General features: G+C 41.5%; 1 protein-coding gene across 1 annotated transcript; it reads right to left on the bottom strand.

Annotated features, from left to right (window-relative positions):
- Positions 1-385: 385 nt before the first annotated feature.
- On the bottom strand, positions 386-11,450 carry ABRACL (ABRA C-terminal like). The gene is made up of 3 exons (XM_033103688.1): positions 11,294-11,450; positions 6,367-6,433; positions 386-968 (listed from the first exon to the last, which is right to left on the bottom strand). The coding sequence occupies exons 2-3, from the start codon at positions 6,425-6,427 to the stop codon at positions 784-786; spliced, it is 246 nt and encodes an 81-aa protein (XP_032959579.1). The 5' UTR covers positions 6,428-6,433; positions 11,294-11,450; the 3' UTR covers positions 386-783.
- Between the last annotated feature and the right edge of the window lie 3,269 nt (positions 11,451-14,719).

Genomic DNA, 14,719 nt, shown 5'->3' with positions numbered 1-14,719 from the left:
CTTTCAGTGATTTTAACCCTCCTTGAGATTCTATATCATTTTCAATCCTGTACTACAGGCTGCAACATGCAATTATAAACAATCCTTTATTGTGTCAGGTGGGTATAACTAATTCAATTAGGAAGTGAAGTTTTTAGGTTACTTTTTTTGGCATGTCCCCTACCTCGATGATAAGCACACAATAGGTATCAAAATCAGTATTTTTTTCAGAGGGCCCAATCATAACACTAACCATGCCCACTTTTTAATTTTGAAATGATTCTGTAGCTTTAAGAGAATTTTTCTTCAAATTAAGATAACTTTTACTATTCACCTAATCTTGATGCAAAAACTTGATTCTGAGAAGCATATAAATCTTAAATGACAAAATAAGGAAATAAGGCAGTTTTAAGATAGTTACATGTTTTTATTACATAAACATTAATCTATTCCTTGTGGGAGCTGGTTTTTCTCTGCTTTTTGTTTCACAGAATGTCAAATATCTATAGGAATTGTCTAAGAATGATTTATGAAACATTCTCACATGCCCACCAAAAAAGCCTTGATGCCTATATTTTCCAAACAGATTCCTGAGAAAAATAATAAGTTTTTGTTGATTTTACAGCACGATACAAAAATTTTCTTTCAAGATATAAAAAAGGAGACTTCTAAAATGAGTCTCCTTTTGCTTACAAATTTCTATAAAAATACATTAAGTATGCTCATATATTTGTCCTTTTACTTGAAAATATTCCAGTTTACCAGAAACAAAAAATAACAATACACAATGATACGCAAACCACATTAATCTTGTAGCAATATAATGTCAACATCATCATGAACACCTTGCAAAAGTAGCTCTCCTGGGTACGTAACAATCTTCCTCCGTTTTGCAGCTTTGAGAGTCCCTACCAATGCTTCAAAGAGGTTGGCACATTTGTCATCTCGGAAGAGGACCCCAAATTTCACACTTAACTTCCCATCAGCATCTAATTTGAGAAAATACAATGTTAGCCAATGCAAAGTGTTTCTTGCCCCCATGCATGGAAGCGTTGCATAACATTTAATACATATTTAACTGTAGTTTAACCAAAATTACAATTTAACATTTAAACATCATAAATTCAATGTAACCTCTTGTCGGATCTATAAAGTAATGAGAAAAAACAAACTCATGTGTTGTACACCTGATGGCCTTAGTATCATCTGGACGAAGACTGGAAGAGAACCAAGAAACATTAACAAAAGGTGAGTATGTTACAGCCTTACTATTGTGGACCAACACCTCTCATTCTCCATTTCCATTTTTTCAATGATCATGTTAGTTGTTGAATCAGCAAAAATAACAAATACAAGAGAAACCTCGGGTCTGGAGCAGTAGTTCTCTAAGTGTGTTCTGAAGCACTCAGAACCCCCAGGTCAGTTTCCTCGTCTGTAAAATGGGGATCTTCATACTTCCTTCACAGTGCTGTTGAGTGACAGTTCTGCAGCACACAGCACAATGCCCAGCACAAACTGAGCACTCGCAATAATCATTGGCTCAATCGTGAGTGAGAGAAATGGAGGAGTGTGCCAAACCATAGTTACAGGGAAAGCAAGCAAGCGTCCAGGTAATAGGAACTAGAGTGACTCACCTCAAGTAAACTATCTAAGATGAGAAGAAACAGGAAATAAGTTTGTAAAGGAAAACAGGGAACCTAATCATGTTTGGCCTTGAAAACAAAGATGTTCCTCTTTGATCTTTTCAACTTCTAGCATGACCCTCTATGCAACAAGAATCTTTCACTGATTACAGAAATAAATGGAGCTGCTGGGTAACTTTGGGCAAGTCTTTCAAGCTCTCTGAGCTACAGTTACCTCATCCAAAAGATGAGGGTAAAAATAGCCCTCACAGGGTTGTTACAAGGATTAAAAGATAGAATATACGTAAAACCTTTTAGAGAGTGCCTGGCATATGGCAAATTCAGGTTAACTTTTTTAAAGGCACCAAAGGCAGAAAGCAGGGTGTAATCTTGGAGTCCTCCCGCCCACTCACGCCTCAACCTCGCAAGTGATTCCACTTTCTTTGTATCGTCTGTTGCTTCTCCTCTCCATGGACAATTAATTTTTTGATTCAGGCCCAAATTAATCCTCGTGTGGGTAACTGCAAGACTCCTTACCAGCCTCCCTTTCTTCCTTTGTGCCCCCCAATACATCCTCCATATTGATGGAAAAAAATGTGGAAGAAACGTTAAGATACAAATCTGATTGATAATCTTCTACTTTATTCTTTCACTGGCTCCCTGGCATTAAAGTGAAGTCCATGGCCTCACGATAAGACTCTTTGTCTTCTGGCCCTTGCACTCATCTCTCACCTGATTTCCTGCTATACTGTCCCATGCACCTTTTGATCCAGTTAAAATGAATGACTTGCTGTTACCCAAGAGGACATGAAAGATCCTGCCTTGGTAATTTTACCCATGTCGACCCATCTGCCCAGCATCTCAGACCCCTTTCCCTAGCTAAGTTCTTTTTCTTCAAGAAAGGACTAAAATGTCACCTTTTCTGAGAAGTCCTCTGTGATTCCCTCAGTTAATAGCTCGTCTTATGAATTCAAATATATAGTCGTCAAAGCAGGTACCATCAATTATAATAATAATAATGAACATTTATTGAATACTTGCTATGTTGCTAAAACTGTTCAATGCATTTTACAGTCATTAAAATGCAGTTAGTCTTCATTTCATCAAAGATAAGATACATTTCATTTCATGAAGAACTATCATTATATGTTCCAATTAAACTGCCAATTTAACTACAACACACCATACATTAGAAGATACATCCTTAGTTTAGAGATTTCAAAGTGTGGAAAAAAGGATCTTTGAATCATTGAAATAGAGTATTATTATTATACAAATAAGGAAACCTAGGCACAGAAAAGTTCAGGAATGTACCCAAGGTTACACAGCAATTATGTAGCGGAGCTCGGATTCATTCTGAGAGTCTGACTCCGGACTTCCGAAAACAAACCTTAAGCTCTTAACCACTTCCCAGTTTGTTTGCCTGTCTCTCTCCCCTCCTTAAAGAGACCCACAAGGGCTAAGATAGAATTTTATTTATTTTCGTATCTCCAGCACTTAAGCACAAAGGTAGCACTCAAGAAATAGTTGTTAAATTGGAATAATTTATATCTTCAAATAATCTTGACTCATTTTTTTCTACTGAATGAAAAATGAGAAAAGGATTTTATTTTAAAAGAAACAGATAAAGCAAAATTTGTCAATTTCCACCTTCAGCTAATATATCATATTTAGATTAGTCTAAATATCGTAATTTAGATTCATCAAAATTATTCCAGACACAACTTAAGTAATTAACCCTAACATGTCAGTAGACCACGTATCTCCACAGATGCTTTCCAATTCATCAGTCATCTATTACCAGGGCCAGGTAGGTCAAGGAGGCTACAATATTCAGAATATTTTCATCCTTAAAGAAATGATAATGACTTTGGTGTCTTCGACCGTGTATCCCCGAAAATAAGACCGAGCCAGACAATCGGCTCTACTGCGTCTTTTGGAGCAAAAATTAATATAAGACCTGGTTTTATATTATATAAGACCCAGTTTTATTGTAACACCCGATATCGTATTGTATTGTATTGTATTGTATTGTATCGTATCGTATTGTATCGTATCGTATCGTATTATACCCAGTCTTATATTATAGTAAAGTAAGACCGGGTATAATATAAGACCGGGTATTATATTAGTTTTTGCTAATCAGCATTAGAGCTGATTGTCCTGCTAAGTCTTATTTCCGGGGAAACACGGTCGTTTGTACAGCTGCTAATTTTGAAGTGCAGATGCAGTTTACCCTAGTAGAACACTAACATTTTTAAATGCAATGAATCCGACCAATAAACAACACTAAGCTGACATGAAGAACATTCTAGGAAAGAAAAGAATCCTATAAATCTTTGGAAATACATCTTTAATACCTTTAACAAGCCAAACAATAGCACTACCCCCAGGGGTAATATGACCTCACAGAGCTCAGGAGAAATTGGGAATATAGAAATGAGGACACAGGTAAGGGCATCACCATGGGAAAAAGACTTAACCAACTTCCCTCAAGTGGGAGGGAGAAAAATTGGGTTAGGAAAGATTGTACATTTGCTTCATTGGGGAACTAAATAAATGACACCCTCCACTGTCTCCTCAGTGTTCTCCAGAAACATCCCAAATGCAGCTCAACCATTTCCTCCTAAAGGGACCTGCCCTAGACTTCAAAGTCTTACCCGAGAGTCAAGGCTTCCCTGAGTGCCCTACAGCTTTCAAGAATCTGTTTCTCTGGGACCCTTCTGAACTGAATGTCAGCACTTCACCGGTGAGCACACCATTGTTTGCTGATAATTGCCTCATGAGTTTTTAATCTATTTTTCTCAAGTAGTGAGATCCTTGAGACAGAGGAGCACACTTTATGTCACTTGTACTTACACAGTGCGTGGCATATGAATTCCCAACAAATAGCAACTGACCATATGATGAAACTCAGTTGTTGAGTTTTATATGCCTAGTTTATCTTTTCTCGGTATATTTCCGTGATGATGTCTCAGGTTTGATGTAGAAATAAAGTGAGTAGAGAAGACCAAAAAGGGCAGGCATAGGAAAAATGATGACCCTCCACATATATCCATGCCCTAATCCCCAGAACCATGGATATGTTACCTTATAGGGCCAAAGGGACTTTGTTGGTGTGATTAAATTAAGGACCCTGAAATGGGGAGATTATCCTGGACTATCTGGGTGAGCTCTATGTAATCACAAGTCCTTCAGAATGGAAGCAGGAGGCAGAAGACGAGGTCACAGTGATGCAGTGTGAGGACTCAACCAGCTGTTGCCAGCTTTGATGATGGAGAAAGGGGGCCATGAGCCAAGAATACATAGAAAAAGACTAGGAAACAGATTCTCTCGAGCCTCCAGAAAGGAATGCACCCTGCAAACACCTGGGTTTTGGCCCAGGGAGACCCTTATCAGACTCCGCTTTGGTCTGAATGTTTGTGTCCCCCCAAAACCTCATACATATGTTGAAATCCTAACCGCCAAAGGTATGATATTATCAAGTGAAGCCCTTGGGAGGTGCTAAAGTCATTTGGGTATAAGAATGTAAAGTCATGAATCAGGGATCAATGCCTTATAAAAAGAGGGTGCAAAGAGATCCCCAGCCTCTTCCACCACGTGAGGATACAAGAGGAAGTCTGCAATCTGGAAGAGGACTGAACCCTACGATGTTGGCACCCTGATTTTGGACTCCCAGCCTCCAGAACTGTGAGCAATAAACACCTGCTGTTTAAAGGCCATCCAGTCTGTGGTATGTTATTATAGCAGCCCAAATGAACTAAGACAGACTCCTAACCTACATTATTGTTAAGATATTAAATGTGTTGTTTTACATCACTAAGTGTGTGGTAATATTACAGCAGCAACAGAAAACTAATACTGAGAACATTTGATACTAATGGCTTAATGGGGTTTTCAAAGTATGTCTAGTTATTTCAAATGATTTGTGATTCATAAGCAGACAGAGCCATAAGAAGAATCAGCTATAATGACAAAACAACTCGAGGTAATTCAAAGCCACTTTGCACTGATATGATGTAATTTCATAACTTTGAGTTCCATTATCCTAGTTGTTGCTGAATATGTCTGTTGGTCTTACAATTTTCAAAAGGCTCCCCAAATCTTGCATGTCTTCTCTGAGATGTACAAATACCCAAAGCTAAAAGCACAATAGTTACTTTCATTACAACTTAGGAAACGGATACTAATACTACCAATGCTACATGTCACTAATTTCATGGGAGCTGCTCATGTGCTGCTGAAGAAAAAGCTGATTTAAAAAAAAATTTTAAAAAACCTAAAGGATGGTTTAGTTATATGTATATCAATACTTGATTACATAAAACTCAAGAATTTGGAGAAAGTAGAGACAATTGAGTATAATTTCAATCTCAGTCCTTAGTCATTTGGAAGTTTATAAAAATGCTGGCAAGATACAGCAGAAAAATGAATTTTAATGGAATGACAAAAATTTGAACAAGATTCAATTACCAGATTTCAATGCAACCAGATTCAAGGGGCACAGCGGTTTTCTTTCCATTCAAAGGATTATGAAATGGCTGCACCATGCTTTGCACCAGAACCACAATACTTCAATAGCTTTCCATCTCCAGATATCTATCACTGCATGTGGAAGGCACTTGTGACCTGGGATGAGGGTAGAGCTTCCATACCTGTGTCTTCAAGCCCTGGTGAGCCCTTCACAGGCTTCTACAGAAAAGTTGGTCCTACTTGCTCTGATGTAAACTCAATAGAAATACTGTACCTGCGTCATAAAACTTACTTTTGGAACCCAGACGATGAATTTCCTCCACTAGAAGGTTAACTTCATGATCCACATTCATTGCTGCCTGACAGAAAAAAAAAAATAAGTTTGTTTTATTACCATTTCTACATTCCATTAAGCATATCTTGACAAATCCAAGGGTCCTTTCTATACTTGTGTAGCATTTGTCACTATTAACTTACCATGCCTCCCTTCCTAAAAATACTTGTGTGATATACATGGCACTAGAGTCCCTCCATTTTCCCTCCATCTTTAAAACTTCCTGTCTGAGCTGACTTCACTTGTATTCTACACATCTGTTGGGAAGAATTTAGCCATTTTCCTTGTACCCACTATCAATGTTGAGCCCATCGTCTTCATGGTGCTCTGCTTGCCACCTAAGGGGTACAGGACCTGTCCCCAGGGAACTCACCCTCCAGAAGCAGAGAAAGGCCAGGAATGCATAGCAATGTGACAGCACTCTTTGAATGATGGGTCCAAGGCACAAAGGAGAAAGCCACAGAAGGCTTCGTGGAGGTCACTGGAGAGGAGCAGACCAAGTAGACAGTTGGGAAAGGGTGTTCTATGCACGGGGAAGGGCATATGCAAAAGCACAGAAGCAAAGGAGAAAAAGTAGGCCCTACGTTAGGAGCTGGAGGTACCAAGATAAAAAGACATACTCCCTCCCCTCTGGGAGCCTACAGTCTAGTAGGGAAGGCAGATAATACAAGGCAATTTTAGTAACATCAGATCAGTGCAATGATGACTTCCGGGTCACACAAAGGGACATGTCCTTCCCTGGACAGTGTCCAGTACAACCTGACTGTAGTGGACAGCTTTCGGGGAAGACCATTCACCTTCAGATAAGGAGGAATCCAGGACTGACAGGAGCTGCGAAGCTTACCTTAGGTCACCGTTCCAGCCTCCGCCATTCTACTCGCTTGAACTGTAGGCTGCAGCTATGTGGAGCTTCCGTTTATGCCTTAAATGTCCCTCAATCTTGCATCTTTACACATACTACTTCTTCAACCGAGACTATGACTATTAGTCTTTCTTGGGACTAACTCCCACACATGCAATCCCAGCTTAGATATAACTTCTTCCAGAAAGCCTTCCATGAAACCTGGAATGTAAGAGCTCCCCCGCTATGTGTTCCCATGGCATTGTCCATCCGCCATCTTCATGTCATTTGATTGGAAATGACCAGCTTCTCAGCTTTCACCACTAGCTGGTAAGCATCTCTAGGCAGGGATCTGACAATAATGCTCTCTGATGGATCATGTCTGGCACCAAAAGGACAGGTTCAATAAATATTGGTTTCACAGACTGACAGAAGGAGCAAAAGGCACAAAAGGGGATGGAACTTTACCTATGGGAGTTGTTGCCGTAGAGCTGCGGGCTTACGCGGGGAACAGAGGGGTACTCACGGAGGAAGAGTGCTCAAAGACAGAAAAAGGAAGGTAAACGGCCCGGAAAACACCTACAGAAATGAGAGAAATCTCAGCAAGAAATGGAAAAGAGCAGGTAGAGGTGGAGGGGAGAGCCGTGACTGAGTTGGGTAGAAGTAAGGAAGAAGAGTTTCGGTAAGAAGGCAGTAATTTACAGTGAAAATGACAACATGAGAGTCAGGAAGTATGAGCAACTGGGCAGAATACGCATCAACTCAGTCTGTTTTCAAATCTTAAATTCTCCAAATCAAATCAGGGTCTAAAAGAGTGGGGATGTCTATGATTTACTTTGGGGTGACAATTTGGAAGAAACAACTTTATCCAGACAGATTATAACTAATTCCTGGTAGCTTTTAAAAACACGAATGGAATCCGTTTAAATTATACTGATTGGGACCCCAGATTTTCCATCAGCTAACAATTAAAAGCACCATCTGTCATGTGCTACATTATACGCATATGTGTGATTATAGTTTAAGCTTCTATTGCAATAAATGCAACATCTTATGTTCATGCATCTACACAAAACTCTATCAAAAATTATAGCATCCAAATATTAGGAACTTTGTGTTACTAAATGTTATCTATAACATTATATTCAATTCAAGATATAGTTTGAGATACTCAAAAGCGAAAACTTACCCAGAGGATACAACTGAAAGATGTACCATGAAAATAATGGTAGGAAAAAAACCCTACAAATGTTGGTGTGGTGGACAGCTGTCATTTTTACGTGCCCAGAATCCATTCGCCATCTGGTACCAGCAATCTAATTTTGGTTTGGATTAAGTCTTCCTTCCTTGCTCTAAAGCCATGTATCTTGGGTAGTCTCAGCCTAAACTCCAGGAGTGGCTCAGAGCCACAATAATTGATTTGAGGCATAGGCAGGTGATCCCATCCTGAACAATGAGGTTCAGCCCAAGGATTTTGCCAGACCTATTCGTAAAATGACACTGTCCGACTGGATTCTAAGATGTAAGTTTACAGCCTCTGGTATAATTGGCTACCATGTGGCAAGAATTTGTCAGGAATAAAGGTGGTACAAAGAAAAGTCCAACCACACAACAGTGATGGAACCTGTACACGATCCTGGATTTTTCAGTTACGTGGACCAATCAGTCTTTCCTGGTTTTGCTTGTGCCATTTGAACGAGTTTCTGTCACTTGCATTCTAAATACTTAAACCAAAAAGCCTAGAGCAGACCTGCCACTATATATATATAATATATATTTTATACATTTTTTTTTAATTAAAGCTCCTTTTATGTACTTATGTGAATATTCTTGTTTTGTGTTGCTCTATTGGGTAGGAGGATTGAAGTAATAGAAAGGCAGATTTGGGAGCCATATAAGAAAAAAAATTCCCAAACAATGAATAAAACCTGCACCCTATTACTAGAAGCTTTAATGCAGAAGTACTATGGACCTATGAGGGTTGATGAGGAAATCAGCCCACAGTGGACGTCTGGAGACTGAAACGTCCAAGCGGATTATGGTCCTCTCTAATTCTCAGATTCTATGATTTCCTTCCAGTCTGAAAATTGCTCTTTAACACCGTTCTCCACTCCTTCCACCCACCACCAGCTGCACACTTCAGACATAGCTCTCCATGAAAAATGAGACTCAAAGAGGAAATCCCACTCTTAAGTATAGTGTGAATACCTACATCCTATTAAACAGATGTATGCTCATCCAATTTTAAGGCAACCAGCATTTCTTTATAATTAATTACACACGAGGCTCCTTATCTATGTTAATTCATGTAATCCTAAGAGCTTTGCGAAGTATTTATTATTTATCCCCATTTTATGAATGATGAAACTGGCTCGAGGGACTCCCCACAATTAAATGCTATTTCTACCACAGGGTGGTCCTCCACCCTCTCCTCCTCCTTTTACTTTTGCCTTGCTGGTTATTATGCAAAGTGCACTAAATAGTGAGTTGTATCTGTATGAAATATCACATGCTGAGTACTTACTAAGGCAGAACACTTACAGAGCAAGAAAGGCTCTCTGCCCAGACCCCTCCAAATAGGAAAATAACAGGCTTAGGAACTATTGCTAGCATACATAATTTGACATGATTTACTTATTTATTCTATTATTTAGTGGGAGTAAGGGGGGAAAATACTTCAGTTACACAATCCTTGGAAGGCCCATGACATTTTATTAGTACACAAGCCTGGGACTGGAGTAAGCAGCAAGATCAAAAATAATGAGAGGCCATAAGCCGGGCAAGTCTAAGTGGAAGAAAGAGCTCATTGGTCAATGGGGGTGGGGGTGGGGGTATCAAGGGAAGGCGATGGCAGATGCTAGGGGAGCCCTCTAATTGTGACAGAATCTAATGAGGCATTGTGCGTGGGAATCACAAAGAAAGCCAAATGTCAGAGGATTGGGCATATGCTGAAATACTCCACCACCAATATACACTTAAGAATCTATTTAAAGACCCTGTTATAGTTTTTTCCCCCCTTCTTTTTTTAAGGTTGGAGACAATACATGGATATTTTCTAATGTTCAAGGAATAAAGCCTACCGGAGTGGGGGCGTCTGGCAATCAGGAGCCAACCGTACATACCAGGGCTGGCCACTTTTCCAGCCCACTTAAGCAATCCAAGACTTGCAGCTGGTGCGGGTCAAAGGCTGCCTGGGTTCCTTCCTGACAGCTTGCAGGCGCGCACACTCCATATTTGGTCATGCCTGCTCCAAGTTTGGGAGCTGGCCCCTAAGGGGTCCCAAGACCCTGTCCGCTGCAGGCAACCACTCGATCACCACCGGCACCGGTGCAGAGCTACGGTGCTCCGGGCTCGGCCGCCTGCCCCGGGGTAGCACGGCGGGCTCCGGAGCAGCCCCCCTGCGAAGGGCCGCGTCCCGGAAGCCTTTGTCTCCGCAACTCCCGCGCCAGCGCTGCCAGCTCACGCTCCCGGTGCCGGGTGCGCCCCAGCGTGTAGCGAGCGAGCGCCCAAAGTGGGCAAGGAAAATGGACCTGGCTCCGGCTCCACAAGCCCTGCGTGGCTCCTCACTACCCCCTACCCCACAAACGACCGGGAAAGCACAGAGCCGCACCCATCGCCCGCGCCGCAGACAGAGTCCCCCGCCAGGAGGCACCAAATTCCTCCGGGGACCCTCTCCCCGCACACCGGCCCTTCCCCGCCCAGCTCTGCATAACTGTCTTCGGACCCCACCAAATGCAAAGCTGACTCGTTGCACCGCGGTAAAAATCGGTGCACCGCGGCTGACCTCCCTGTCCGCCCCGGCCCGCACAGCATCACGTGAGCAGAGTGCGGAAGTCTGTGGGAGCGGTAGGGGCGCGTGGCGCTCCCACCCGGCGCCCCCGCACGGTCTCAGCCCAGTTCTAGTTGTCACCTCCACACGCCTCAGTCCCCTCTCCCGTCCCGGCTTTCCACCCGCAGTCCACGATTCCCCCTGTTCCTGGCCTCCACTGGATACACGGGTCCATTCCTTATACCTGGTCACATCTTCCCAGGGGACTCACTCACCTCTCCGCCTCCTTTTCTTTTCCAATGAAAAACTGGTGCAGCGTCGGCCGGACCAGGTTATCTTCAGCGCACCAGGGAGGAAGAGGCTGAGAAAGGAAGTGACTGAGGCAACGAGAAAGGCTGGTGTGCAGGAGGAGGAGCGGGGCGGGGGTGGGGGTAAGAGTTTAAGCGCTCAGGAAAGGGGCCGCCCACACTCCGGGGACAAGCCTATGAGAAGCAAACTCCGGAGAGGAGACGCTGGAGAAGGGGGCAGACTCCAGACAGGTGGCAGGCTGCCTGAGACTTCTAGGAAAATGGACCCACGGCTTTGATTACTGTCTTCTTTCCGCCGTGCTAGTCAGAGCCAGTGGTCCCCAACACCCTGCATCCGATCCTTGACGTGACTTCCTGCCAAGATCCGCTCTATTAACATAAGAAATAAAGCACCCTCAAAGTGCTGAACGTTGAGGTCTCCTTAGAGGAATGTGACATTGGTTCTGTGTGCCTGGAGAGCAGGGGCCTCCAGAAAACTGCATGACAGCAGGATAGTCTGATTTGCAAAACAAAACTCATCTTGAAAACCAATTTTATTTACTGCAAGGAAATTTCACTTAAACAAAGGTGTAAGGGTGAAATTCGATAAACCAATAGTAATTAGACTTAGCTAGTTTGCAGTTTGACTCACCTCATAACTAGCTAGCCACTTGTAGTTAAATTTAGCTAGTTTGCAGTTAGAGCCATCCTGATATTCAGCTGTTTTCTCTTTGTTTCTCCCCTCATTGATTAGCTTAAAAACTCTGTTTTGTCCCCTTTCTCAAGGCTCATATACCTTGTTAATTCATTTAAGCAGCAGAATCCTAACCTGGAAAGAGCAATTTCTTCATTCTCAGGCTACCAGACACCGGAATCCAATTTGCAAACCCCTTGCAGTTTTCACTGGTGACACTAGTGATAAAGCCCCAGGCTGCGGTGGCCGGTGGCCGAGTAGAGAAGGCGTCCAGAGACCGACCGGAGACAACATTATCTTAAAACAGCCCAGATCTCAGGAAGAGATGTCAGCCCTCTGACAGCCTGACTGACTCTCCCTTTCCTTTGTTCTTCTTCTTGTGTACCTACAAAACCTTCTGCTGCTTCTAGGAACGGGGAGATGGCCTTTGGACAGGAGTTGCCATCCTCCCAGAATGCCGGCATTCGGAATAAACCTCCTTTTCTTTCCACCAAGGTTGTCTCTCGATTTTTAACTTTTTCAAGCGGCGGGCAGCCGGACCTTAGCACGGTATCAATAGTAGTTCTTGATCCTGGGTCAGTGTAAGTTTCTTCCCTTCTTTATTCATTACTTCCTACCTCTAACTGCATAATGCTGTCAACTTATTCAAACTCTCTCTTTATTTTAGTCACTGTTGCTTTCGTGTGTGTGTGTGTGTGTGACAGAGAGAGAGAGAGAGAGAGAGAGAGAGAGAGAGAGAGAGAGAGAGAGAGAGAGAGAGAGGCTTTACGTGGAGTCCCTTCAGAAAGGGAAAACAAGGCCCTGCTGAGAGAAGTGACCAAAACTATTCTAGCGCAGAGGTTGCACAAAGAATTACCCAGAAAGTGGCCCCCTCCAAAATCTGATTGGGTTAAGAGTGATCCCGTCACCCCAGAGCACACAGTCTGTAAACTGGCCATCCCAGGAGGTGACCTGGAACAAAAAGTTCTCACCAAATAGTCACTCTATTTGGTAGTTAGGTAAACCAATCAGATTCTCCCTTGAAAATTGAAAGGGGAGAATACAGAGAATGAATGAGTCATCTGATAGAAAGGCTGAAGCTGAGAGAGGTCTTGAGGCAGGAGTAGTGAAAATGCGCCTCCAGAAAGCAAAACATTTGAGTAAGCAGAAGCTGTGAGGTTGAAGTAGAAGGTGGATAGGGACAGAAGTGGCAGAAGCTGACTGTAAGAGAAGCTGAGACCTAGTGATGGAATTAGAGCAACAAAGACCTGCTCCCCAGGGGGATACGAGTATCCAGGTCCCTAGGGGGTGCACTGGATCCATCCACTTCCCAAACTGCATTCTAGTTACCCTTTCACAGTAAACACCAATCACCCTGGGTGTGACTCTGAATGGACCTCTGTTCCCTACAACCAAAAGATTAGGTAGGTTTCTCATGTCACATGAAGTTTAAGGTGACGCCAGGATCCTTTGAGGCCCATTTTTTTCTCACTAAGAGAAATCTAAGAAATTATATCTTTCAAAGTCTACATAATGCAAAAATTATAATTTAAGGAAAATATCATATTTGCATTTCTCCAAGCAGGACCTGGCTATTTTGGCCAGTGTCAGCACTCACAATTCTTCAATCAGATAATATCCAATGAAATGAATAATCAATCTGTAGTGTGCCACTTCTGTTAAGACTAAACAATTAATGTGTCATAATATTCTGCTAGTGAGCAAAAGAAGAAATACACTACTTAAACAAGTAAAAGTCCCTGTTAGTATAAAAATGGGTTCATTCTTTAAAAATACTTTGTTTATACATGTGCTGCACTAAACAAAACATAAACTTCATGTTAGTCTATAAGGAATTACAGTTCAGGAAACTAGTGCTTGATGAGAGAAATATTACAAGTTTTGTCAACTAATGTTTTTCATACCCACTTCCTACTCTTTCAGTTTCCATTTAGACTTTTCTTATTCTTTTAAGAATATTATCATCATGTAGGCAAACAATGTGGAATTTTAAACTAAAAAGCAAAAAATAAAGTTTATCAACCAGTGAAGAAGTAATCATTAATTAACAAGCATGTGCCAGCCACCATGTGCCAGTCCTGGAGAGAACAAAGCAGTCTATAGCATGATCTTGGTCAAAAAAAACTTTCAGTGATGTGCATATAAAGTATTAAGACAATCTTTACCCTTTTATTTAATTGCATAGCATAGGCCAGCACTGTCCAATAGAAATATAATTGTGAGCTACATCTGTAATTTAAAATTTTCTAATAGCCACATTAAAAAAGACATAAGTGAAATTAATTTTAATAATGTTTATTTAACCCAACATATCCAAAATACTATTATTACAATCTGTAATGGTTATTTTAAAAAGAGTACTGAGATATATATTATTTGTACTAAGTCTTTGAAGTCTATTATGTATTTTACATTTACAGCACAGTTCAAGTGCTCGATAGCTGTTTATGACTATCGGTCACTATTTTGGTCAGCACAGGTATAGACAATTCCTGAATAAAGCATGACATATATACTAATAATTTTGCTTAAGAAATTACATGTTCCTGGAATGAGAAAAATTATAATGTTTTATTTAAAGGTTCATGGAAAACTGAAATATGCATTTAAAACTATATAATTGTCATCACTGCGGTGCATAGAAAAAAGTCTCTGTAAAGGATTGGAGGTATTAGAAGTTAGAATAGTGGTTTTCCTTGTTGGGTGGTGGGTGATAGCGA

The sequence above is a fragment of the Rhinolophus ferrumequinum genome, chromosome 3, assembly GCF_004115265.2.
Source record: "Rhinolophus ferrumequinum isolate MPI-CBG mRhiFer1 chromosome 3, mRhiFer1_v1.p, whole genome shotgun sequence".
In the NCBI taxonomy this organism is placed as follows: Eukaryota; Metazoa; Chordata; class Mammalia; order Chiroptera; family Rhinolophidae; genus Rhinolophus; species Rhinolophus ferrumequinum.
The sequence above is the reverse complement of the archived record's forward strand: the minus strand, read 5'-3'. Positions and strand labels throughout refer to the sequence as shown.